This window comes from Neopelma chrysocephalum, unplaced genomic scaffold (genome assembly GCF_003984885.1).
Source record: "Neopelma chrysocephalum unplaced genomic scaffold, ASM398488v2 Primary Assembly neopelma1_186, whole genome shotgun sequence".
NCBI lineage: Eukaryota > Metazoa > Chordata > Aves > Passeriformes > Pipridae > Neopelma > Neopelma chrysocephalum.
Window position 1 is genome coordinate 69,029 of NW_020897848.1, and position 11,841 is coordinate 80,869.

At 42.0% G+C, this 11,841-nt stretch overlaps 1 protein-coding gene across 7 annotated transcripts in view; it reads right to left on the reverse strand.

Moving 5' to 3' along the window:
- ZNF532 (zinc finger protein 532) overlaps positions 1–11,841 on the reverse strand; it is a 29,738-nt gene that overhangs the window by 4,457 nt on the left and 13,440 nt on the right. For all 7 annotated transcript variants that reach the window (XM_027702435.1, XM_027702432.1, XM_027702436.1 and 4 more), the window contains 4 exons: positions 9,771–9,952; positions 6,855–7,031; positions 3,621–3,783; positions 722–1,000 (listed from right to left, as the gene is read on the reverse strand). In XM_027702435.1, the coding sequence (XP_027558236.1) occupies positions 722–1,000; positions 3,621–3,783; positions 6,855–7,031; positions 9,771–9,952 (801 nt within the window). The remainder of the gene's footprint in view (positions 1–721; positions 1,001–3,620; positions 3,784–6,854; positions 7,032–9,770; positions 9,953–11,841) is intronic.

The window sequence follows — 11,841 nt, forward strand, 5'->3', positions numbered from 1 at the left end:
CTCTGCTGACTTGAGGATGCAGCATTCCCATATTTCACTTTCAATCCATTTTAAAGTAAGATGTCTCAAATCCAGCTGCTTTAAATACAAAATGCAACTTGTGAACTCAGCTGAACCTACAAGTGTAAGATTAGAGCAAGAGCTCAACCACAGAGTGCGTCTGAAACTGAAACTGAAAGTGAAACCGAAACCGAAACACTGCTTGGCACTCATGGGACCAGCAAAACAAGACTGAGGCCCCACTTCCTGAGTCTGAGAGGCACCGAACTTCAGAACAGAATACAATCAAATTGTTTCGGTGAGAAAAGACCATTCAGACCGAATCCAACTGTTACCCCAGCACTGCCACAGTCACACAACTGCCCAGAGTGAAAGGGAACTAAGAAGGCACAAAGAAGAAATAAGAACATGGATCAGATTAGATGACTTGGATGAAAGAGTGCAACATTTTTCACTCTTTCCATCTTGAAAACATTTTGGTACTGAAAGAACAAGCCTGCAATTCAGTAAGAGTGGGTAGATTTCCTCAGTAGAACTATGTAGAAAGTAACAAAAACTAAGCAGCAGCTAAAGAGAAAAATATGAAATAGATATAAAACCAGAGAAGAATAATGATGAAACTTAAAGGAATTATTTGCAAAAACACAAATGGAATTTAGAGAAAAACTACTTCACATTTCAGGTGTGCTTAACTTTTTTGTAATTCAGTATATTCCTTTACCTTTCCATGTTCTTTCCTCATGTGGGAGATGTAAACGTCTCTCTGTGTGAAGAGCCTGTCACACTCCCAACATGTCCAGCCAGGATTAGCGATTTTTTTAGGCTCTGCTTTCTTTATGGGAGAAGGAGATTTCTTCTCCAACTTTTCTGTTCCATTGACAGATTTTGTGTCCTCCTTGTTGTGACTGGCTGAGTTCTGCGTCGTGGGTTTAGTACTGAGAGGCAGGTTTATCCCCAGGTTTGGTGGCCCCTCAACACTTTTCAGAGTTCCATGCATAGACTACAATAAAAGAGAAAAAAAAGTACAAAACTAACATAGACGTACAAAGTTGTACTGACAAAATGCACTGACCCTTTGAACCAAAAGCCTTCACTTACTTCTTTGTCAAACTATTATCATCAAATCACATACTGTTATCATCAGATCACATTCTTAAAGAAACAGGGTTAAGGCAAGGCCTAGCATGACACAGCCAACACCAGTAACAGACTCCATCTGTAGGTATTTTCACACACACACAAAAAAAAATGAGACACTTAAGGTTAAATTGCTGTTTAACAGGGAGGAAAAAAGGGCTCAAGAAACACTTATTGTTCAGTTTAATTTCTTGCTTTACTTACCTAACATACTAGTTGTGCATCCTCACTTCAGACTATGTGACTGACGCTTTCCAAGAAGGAAAGGCTTTTACTGACAAATTTTGACTTGCCACATTGGTAAATAGGACAAACCATCAGAAACATCAGACAGCTCTATAGTTTAGGATATATGAATGTTTTATGTTGAGGTTGAGTTCCTGTCAGTGGTCAGGAAGGAGGGAAGAGCCTCTCCCTCCCCATTTCTGAGCTGGTGTGCTGTGTGTTGGGGTGACACCCACACGGGGACTGGCTCAGGAAGAGCCGAGGGGCTTTGGCCCTGTGTCCCAGGGGGCTTTGGCCCTGTGTCCCAGCTCCGTCCATGGATGTGGGCACAGCAGGAGTGAGTCTGCAGGGCTCTGGGACAACTGCAGTCCCTCCTGAACCCATGGTCGAGGGCTCTCACATCTAAAAGGTTTGTTTGTCCTTTACCCTGATAGGGTTCTGATCCTCTCATCTCCTGACCCTTAGGACAGCTCTCTTGGAGGATACGTTGAACCATCCCAAAGGGAACACTTTTCCTTCAGGTAACCTCAGACACAAAAACCCCATTCAATACATTCTTGATTCTGAGAATATAGGAACACCAATCTCATACTCTGGTAACAGGTTCTTTTGTAAATCCTGTGGCTCTTGGGACTACCTGTTGGCTCTAGAGCAAATATCAACCTCATCTGTAGAGCATTCTATTCTTCTGTTTAAGAGCTGTTAAATAGAAGGAAAACCAGTAATTAAAACCCCTAAAATGGTAATAAAAAAAGCAAAGCACACAGGCCCAACTGGCTGGCTCTAAAGCAAAGTGAAGGTGTGTAGTAAAGGAGGAGGCTGCCTTTAGTATCCCAGTGCACAGGGGAGAGGGAAGGGAGGTTCCTGTACTTCCAGGCAACTGAAGCTGACCTGGACATTCCATCCCAGCCTAACTTGTCAGCATGTAAAATGTTAGTGCTCAACTTTCTAAATGTTTTTTAAATTCAATACTTGAAATTTAATTTCTTATTTGAAAATACCCCAAAAGCATTAAAGCAGAGCCTGGAGTCCCAGTGCTGGCAGCACGTGCCACCAGCCAGACGGGGAGTGTTACACCTCCAGTCCAGTCCAGTCCTCCAGCACCTGCTCTCACTGGCTGCTGGAAATTCTCTTGGAGTGAGTCATTGCAGGAAAAGGAGACATAGGTTTTGCCATTAAGAAACATTGACATCTGCAGGAATTATTCTGGGTTATTTTTTGTAGCTTTAAATAACCTTCTCCTGAGCTTCCTCCTGTTCCTTTCTGTTCTGCTTTCATCCAGGTCTCTCTCTGCCTTGATGGTTTCTGTCTAGCCATACCAAACCATTACTTTCTGTGCAGCTGAGCTCTGCCCCTGCCGGGCACTCGTCCTCTCCCTGAGTCCTTTTCTGCTTTTATCTATAGCCTGGTACTGTTTTTTTATTCCCCCTTAACTGAACTCCAATTTATACTGCTTTGCTGCTGGCCTTACTACTGTACACACATCCTATTTGTAAAACCAGTAGTACTGCTACTGCACATGTCTTCTCTAACCCTCTAATTTCAGTCTCCAAACTGTCTGAGTCATTTACAGTGAACCATGCTAAAACCCCACTGGTGGGAAGTACAAATACTGGCATGAAACACTAAAGAGTTAAACAGTGCCCACATGCAAGTAACTTAGCTTAACTTTAAAATGTGAGATGCTGAACCACCCTGATTTATGTAAGGGTAGCTTCTGACCCTAACTGCAGTCAGATCGAGCTCAGAAGATGATCTTCAGCTCTTACAGAAATGGTTATGTACAGATGTAACAATGCTTTTCCAATAATACCTGAGTCAGGAAAAACTAATTCCAAAACAAGACATACACTGCAATTACAGAATTTGCCTATTTAGTTAAAAAAAAGAACTGTCTCCACTCTGAGCCTTGTTTTGCCCGTGAAGGTAATCAGTCACTGACCTCTCCCAGCTCTTATCTCTACTCATGAATTCTTAGCTGGTTTTTTTTCTCTCTCCTCTGTCCAGTTGCAGAGGGAGGGTGAGAGAGCTGCTTTAGTGGGTACCTGGTATCTGGCCAGGGTCAACCCACTACAGACCATACAAGATATAACATTTTAACATTTGAGAACAATATTCACAGGTTACCCCCTTGGAATTAACAACATCTCCCTCATCAGCCTTCTTGTTATTCTGTACCTTTTCACAGTATGTTCTCCCAGCATATAATGCACGAAAAACGGTACCTATGAAGGAAACAAGAGAAGATGCCTACACACCTTGATATGATCCATCATAAGCTGTTTCTGTGCATATAGAAGAGAACAGTCTGGACACTTGAAAACAGACACCTTCTGGTTTTCAATGTGCTGATCAAAGTGGCGATAGAGCAAAGGTTGTAGAGTAAACACAGTGTCACACATAGAGCATTTATATATTATTCTAAAAACAGAAGTACAATAAACAATGTCAGTCATATAGATGATCTATTTGCAAGAATCACGATGTTAACTTTTTTCTCATCAGAGATAAGATCTGACATGTTTAAGCAATTGTTTCACACTGCCTGAAAAATGTTAAACTAATTCGAAATGTCCTCTAATGTCAAAATATGGGAGCACTAGAAGAAACACAAAAATAGAAAAAATTATTTTAAAAGTGCAAACAAGAAGCCAGAAAACAACAGCATATGCCAGTTACATACATAACATCAACATCTGCTCAGGATACTCTGAAAGTTCAACATCTGCAGTTTCTGAACTCATGCTGTAGCTAAAGGACAGTACACCTGTTTCAGGCTGCAAAGGCAGTATGTTTTAAGGGAGTGATTGATTCAATCATAATTAGCAACATACTTCAAGATAAGTGTATTTTTGGCAATATCTGTGGCTTTGAAGCTCCTGAATGCCAAGCCTAGATTCTGTTAATGCTCTGAAGCTCCAAGAATGCAGGACAGTATTTCCTTGGTCTGCCATTACAAACCTTTATCAGTCTGTCTGTCAGAGCAACGCAGAGACACTGCCAAACCCACACCTTCCTCTCTTGGAGCATGTGGGACTTTGGAACTGAGCCCCTGAGTGCCCTCCTCTGACAGGCAATATTCTTACCCCAGATCAGCAGCCATGGCTTTGGTAGTGCTGCAGGGACAGTTTGGCTGAAATCAAAGAAACCCAGCCACGGGTGCTCAGTACAGCAACAGGTGCTTCCCCTGCACAAGCAGGGTTCCTAATCCCATCCCTGTCCTACAAAGTACCTTTCATTAGAAAAACACCCCACAAAACCCCCTGCCCTGCTGGAATGCTGAATCTTCCCATTACCCATGGAAATATTCCACATCCCTCTAGCAATTATCACGAGTAGTGCATTGTTCCAGGGCTCTAAGGATCACTCTGCACTGTGTTGTGAGATGACAAGAACATGGACATTTCTTCAATGTCCAAGCCATTCTGTAAGTCCAGATGAAAAACAGTACACTTAATATTAACTGGGCAAGATACTATTTTTGTGGTATCAAGCAGTCCCAGTTTCTCACTAAGATAAATGCTCACTAAGAGAAATTCTCACTAAGATATGCTAAGATAAATGTATTATTTACACAGCATCCTCTGATGACCAATGTACTACTGTCCTGCTTTCTCTGGTGAACCCTTTGTTGCAGATCTGTAGTGAATCTGCTACGAGAAAATCTGACATATTCTGAATCTATGTCATATAAATATTGTAACTCTCTAAAAACACCAAGAATATATGTGTTTTCTATGGCAGCTAAAATACTTTACTCTGCTTTCACAGAAGAACTATCTGGTAAAGATCCAAATTTCTGACAAGTCTCTGGGCAAAGACCGTACTCACTTAAATTCATACCAACACACCTAACAGTGTTAGTTGTGACTATACACACCCAAATATTTCTTTCAGACACAGCAAAAGTATGATTTTCAATCCTAAACAGTAGATATCCATAACTGGGCTTGAGAAACAAGATTTCTCCAGTATTCAAAAAGATCAAGCTTAGAGTTACAGAGAGAGCTTTGCAGAGTTGAAAGACAAGCAGCCATCCCATTTCCCTACATTAAAATAATCTCATTTCATCCCACTGAGAATCCCTGCACATAAACGTCATTTTTCATACACCAAATAGTTTTCTGCATCTGTTCTGAAACAACTGTTAGTAATGTAATTGTAAATCACCCAGTTCCAGTAAATGCCAGGGGCGGGAAGCCAGATCCCTGCGAGCCCAATTCCTGTAAACTCCAGAGTGTGCCCCCGGACAGGAGCCTTGGGCCTTGAAAGAAAACTAATGCAAAATACTTCAGTCGTGAAGCTGATCACAAACAGATTGGCAGATCCAAGCACAATTCACTTGTCCTGTGTGAAGCATCTTACACAAACAGTGATCTTAATCTTTTGGTTTTCTGTAGTGAGAGCTATGGGAGTCTGAAACAAGTTTCAAATGTTAGTATCTCCTGTCCTCTCACCCAAGATACCATCCTGAATTAAAACAAGGTATCATTTACCACTGGGCAGAAATGCCTTCATCTGGTATCAGACACACATGCCTCTGGCATTTACTGGAACTGTGTGATTTACAATTACATTACTAACAAGTTTGTTGCCATTTTGCTTTGATGCAGGTTTAAACAACTTAAATATGTTAGAAGAAACAGTGATAAACTGAATTCTTCTGAACTCTGGTTGTGCATCACATGGCACCTTGTTTCTCTCATCTGCCTTCTATTTTCTTGAGCCTGTGAGTTGTTTTCTGTGCACACCACAGAAAAAACAGAGTCAACACCTCAATGTCTGCTCTAAACCGTGCACTGTACCAGCGAGGAGGAAAAGGAAGAGCAGGGGTGCAGGGAGAGGCCCCAGGCTCAGAGCTGAGGGCTGAAGTGGTCTGCACACACATCAGCACTTCAGCAGAGTGCACCAACGTTCAACACCTCTGCACAAACACCCTGTGCCCTGTGTCACCACCTTCAGCAAACCACCACACGATGCACAACTTTTCGAGCTACAGAAAAGAACCACTTGTGCTCTAAGCCAGAAAGAAAGAGATTACATATCAGAAAAAAGCTTATATAAACAGATAAAATCGCTTTTTCCCAACTTTTCAACCAGATGTTATGAAAATCACCATGTAAGTGCTGATGAGTCTTAGCAGCTCGTTTTGGCATCACATTATCTTAATTCACAGTAAAAATGCAGATGAGCTAAGCAGATTAAAACATCAGAACGAGCAACACTCCAGCCACCTGTGCGAATCATTTGTGTAATTACATTTTGTAATCACTCTTTTCTAGCACACAGTGCTTAAAGACCTACTGCTGCAGGTTCAGGGAAACGCAACCTTCGCCCAACAAACTGCCAGCTGAACACTCCTGAAAGCATTCCATGACCCCCACACTGGCAGCTGTCAAGAGGTGATTTTAAGACCGCGAGCACAGGACAGAAGGCAATTTCACAGCTCATTCAAAGGCAGGCAAGCGCAGTAGAAGATGAATTTTGCTTACTTTGGTTCGCCTATCTTGATACCAGGGTGTTGTGTGTAGGCATGGGAGTGTGTGCTGGGAGCAGATTTGAATGCCATGGGACAGATAGGACACTTGTAAAAGACTTCACAGTGACAACCTTGGATGTGAGACTTGAGAGCCGCCACGTCCGAGTACACGACGTTGCAGTGCACGCAGCTGCAGAGAGAGCAGAGAGTCAGGGCTGGGCCCAGCAACAGGGACAGACCACAACTGCACAAACTCCCTCCTTCTGTCCCTTCAAACAGCCCAGGGAGAATCAACATAACCACTGATTTGCGGATCACAAAGTAAGGGATAAGAAATTTCACACATTTTAATTTGAACCTAAGAGATATGAGGTCAGAACATGTTTTTGTGTTATTACAGTAAAACAGGAAGAGGGGTTGACAGAGGAATATTCTATTGATTGCAGAAAGAATGCTTAAATCCTCTGCAAATTTGGAAAGAGATTTTTACAAAATGAATTTTTATCACATGCAGTGGATTGTTTAAGGCACACCACAGCAATTTAGAAATGACCACCAAACGGAAATCCAGTAAGGAAAATATTTGCACCATTTCCCTTGTTTAGATTTAATGAAGACATCCTGGTAATGATTTTCTGTACATATAATCAAATCAGCACTTGGATTTAAACTCGGGGAAACTAAACTGAATCTCTACAATCATATCAATACATCAGATTGGAATTCAGAAAATATTTTTCAAAAACATACTTCTGCTGTGTCGAATATTTGTGACCTTTCCGCATCTATTCTAAAATGAAACAATTAAAAAATTGAATTAATATTAGAACATAAGGATGTTTTTACACAATGGTCCCTTTTAGTGCCCTACATCTCCAGTAGTAAATGCAACCAAATCAGTCCAAGAACATACTGCAATCAGCAATTACAAAATACCCTGTCAAATGAACCAATTTCACATTGACCAGTACTTTGCAGTAAGAGTTTTACAATTTAAACACAGAAGGCCTCTGCCCTTCCAGTATTTTGTCATCTATTATGGCAGTATGATTGTTGTCAAATCAGTTTTTAGATAGTTTTAGTGTCCTGATGATAGCAATAAAGCAGGAAATACACATTGCATTCAAGGATCCCGTTTTCCTCTTAAAATTTATCACCCTTGAACTTTATGAAGCATCATCTTTTCTTTTCTGGGCACTTAATTTACATTCTTAATAGTATTCATCAAGTTTATACCCATCTAGCCTCTGCTTGCCAATGCATTCTCTCAAGTAGATTGTCCTGGTCTTTTGGGGGTCTGTTCAGATCTTCTCTGCTCACGCAGAGCTGAACCCTTCTCCCCAGCTGCACACAGTGTGATCCTCTCATTACCACATGGACTCCCCAGAGCCGGGTGGCATTTCCCACCTCCCCATCCCACAGCTTGGCTTTATGCCCTAGTGCTGATCTAACTGATCCTCAGCATCCACCACTGGATATTACAACACTTCTTAAGGCACTGCTCTAACAGCTTGCTTCTTTTCACCTTGGCAGGATGCAGGGAAACTTTCAGGTTCAAGTTTTCCCCTGGTTTAGTCCAGACAACTGGCCTAAATAATTGGAATCAAGCAGAAGTCCTTGGCAGAGGCCCTTTGGAAAGGCAGGCCAGGGTGTGCTGCTCCTCAGGCAAACACCCTGCAGTGCTGAGGAGCCTGAGGAGGGAGACATTAACATTCCCACATACTGCTTTTCTTTGCCTGGGTCACTTTGGTTTAGTCTCACCAGATCAAGAAATTCTGAATCAGTGTGACACGAGATGTTCATGAGCCGTCTTGGAAAGTTTAGTGATTTAGTGAAGGATTTGTGAGCGTGCTGGTGTTACTGGGGCAGAGGAGTCCCTGGAGGCGATTCTGGGTACGAACCCTGGAGACACAGGCCAGAGGGAAGGGCAGGGCAGTGCAGGGAGCAGATGCAGGACATGTAGGACAAGACAGACTGCTGCTTGGGAGAAAAGGGTAAAAGAGAATAACCCAGAGAAATGCCAAGAGCTTGGAGTTGTGTCAGGCCATGGATTCAAGCTGAAAACAGGTGCCTGATGCAGTAAAAGTGCTTTCTTCCCTTAGTGGAAGATTGCACTCTGGAAAATGAACTGTGGCACCTTAAAGGGGGAAGGAGCTACCAGTTGTAAGATTTAAAATCCCCCTTTTCCAGTGAGACAGGATGAAATGGAAATGTTTTAGGAGTGCTGAGGCAGCTCTTCTGATCACCTGCTGTGCTGCCTGCCATTCCCTGCAAGGAGAATTCTAAGATGAAGTATTTTTTCAAGTCTTTCAAAGCGTAACATTTCTATGAAATGCCTCTGCTCTCCATTTGCTCACTGAGTTGCCATTACAAGGAAATGTAAAAATAAAAGGGAAACTGAAGAGTAACAAGGGAGAACCAAAAGCCCAGGCTGTTTGAGTGAGAAAGGTAATTTGCACGAGATGTAAAGCCAAGGAATCTTGACTTCCCCCAGAAACAAGAACAACCAGGCAGGTGCAGTATGCCCATCAACAGCATGACAATACATTCTGGAAGTAAATACTGAAAATGACTGTTCTACCAGAGAGAACAATCTAGAATTCAATAATTTGAAAAAACTCAAAGTTTTTTTAAAAACCTGAAATTAAGGCAATGCATCTGAATTCTCTAGACTTTATAAGCAGTGAAGTCCTGAATCTGTGTGACACTAGCTAATATTCTGATTTAATCATATACAAAAGTGGATGCCCAAACAAAGCAGAATCCTAATGTATTTATTCCAAAATTTGTAACACTAACAACACTGTTGCCGTGACAACCTTAAGCCCATGAAGCTGTATTCTCCAAACAATACTTATGAAAATGGAAATTTACTTCTAAAAGCATAAATTGTACATAAATTGACAACAAAAGCAATCGTTATACTGACCGAAACCCAACTCTTCGGGTATAATGCAGGCAGTTCTTAGTGACATGGGTCTGGAAGTGGACAGATCTGCAGATTGCTCCACATTCAGGGCACGTGTATGGAGATTTATGCTGATGAATTCTCTGGTGTGATGCAAAACTGCACTGGTTAGGAAGCAGCATCTGGCAGATATTGCATGTCTTCTAAACGATAAACCAGAATAGATGAGACAATAGGTTTGGTTGAGCTCTACGTAACGTCTTGTGTCAAACACTGCAATACAGCAAATAAAGGTTAAACGGCATGGCTGGGATGGGGCCCGAAGGGAGCAGCAAGTACAAACACAGGCCCTGCTGACAGAGCTGGCAGCTGCTGGCTGCCAGACCCACAGCTGTTCTGGGCCATCCTGACACCACAGAGCTCCTTCACTTCACCACTGACCACAGGAGATGCACGTGGATTTACAGAAATATTACTCAAGTGCCTCCCAAAATTACCTGGATAGCGCAAGGGACATACATACAACTCGAGAATCAATTTATTCTATTATTTCTTATGACTTGGGACTTGTGAATCTCACCAGTGACTTACAAAGAATTAAAATCAAACCCAAGACTCCTTCCTGACATGGGTATTTATAGGAATGTTCTCTGCATGACTCTGGCAGATGTACTGATGTGCACTCTCTGCAAGAACATAGACCAGAACAAGAACTCCAGAGCTGCATTATAAATCATTTACTAACATATGCAGGAAGAAATCCCGAAATAAATGCTCTGTGAGCACGATGGCCTGGTGTGTTTGAACACAGTCTCCATCCAGAGTTCTCCAACAGCTACAGCTAGAAGTGGGGGACTCACACTCCCAGGCTGACTAGAACTGGTTTGGGGTCTCCAGTTTAGCTTAAAGGCAAAATCCTGACTGGCCATGACTCTGCCCCATTTACTGGGCTTCAGTATCATTCCCCAAATCCATCTCTGGCCGTTTCTGTGTTAACAAGCTGCAATACAGTACTGGGGAATCTGCAGCATTATTTCATTATGTGAGAAAACAGCAAAACAGAACTTCTTATTCCAGCAACAAAACCGTCAGAGGGTTTCACAGTCCTTCCAAAGCCTCTGGCCTGCAGCACTAGCGAGGGAAAGTGGGATGTGATGCCCCAAAGAGCTGTACAGCATTCCAGCCCAGCTCAGTGACCTCTCTGAGTCTGCAGAAAGCCGCCTGCCAGACTCGTCTGCTGACCCAACATGCCAGTAATGCCCTTGGTTAAGGCCCCTGCTCTGCTATTTCGATGAGTACAGAAAATGTTTAATTGTAACTGATTACAGTAGAACAAGAAGCATCTACTGTGAAATTCTGACATTCAGCACATTTGCTTACCATTTTATTTTGGGCTTATGGTGGCATTAACTTCAGTTCTCTCATTCCAACCCACACCAAAATAAAACAGTTTGTGAAAATCATCACCTGCCTGCATTTAAAGTCAAAGTTTCAGAAAAAAAAAAGGGTTAGAAGGAAAAATGGTGGAGGTGGAAAATAAAGATACACAAGAACGCTGAGCATGAAGGAAAATGAGCTATGTAGTTTCCATGGGAGCTATACACTCCTATCTGTCACTAGGATAAATATTAGCACTCATTAGCCCAGATTTGCTACCTTCTTCTCCCCAGGAAGTAGGTGAGGGTTTCATTTAGCCAGAAAACCTGTCAGCAAGTGGCCCCATCCCTTTAACAAGAATATTAATGGAAATAAAACATTACAGAAAGGTAACAACTTTATAGGGAACATATTTTCATTGCTAGGGCTGTTCTACCATTGTTTATTTTAAATGAAACACTCTACCTTCATAACAGGAGTTTCAGGAGAACGAGAACACTTACTTACTGCTTAGACTCATTAAAAACACATTTTCCTTTCAAGAGCATTTTTCTTTCAGGAGACATTTTCCTTTCAAGAGCAATTAGATGGGCAAAAGCACCAGACAGAGGGAGAAAGAGAAGGGCAAAAGGTTTAGTTTACCTGTCCATAAAGACAAGGGCCCCCCAAAAGTGAGCAGATCACTTTATCTTCGTTCTTCTCTCTTTTTTTTTTT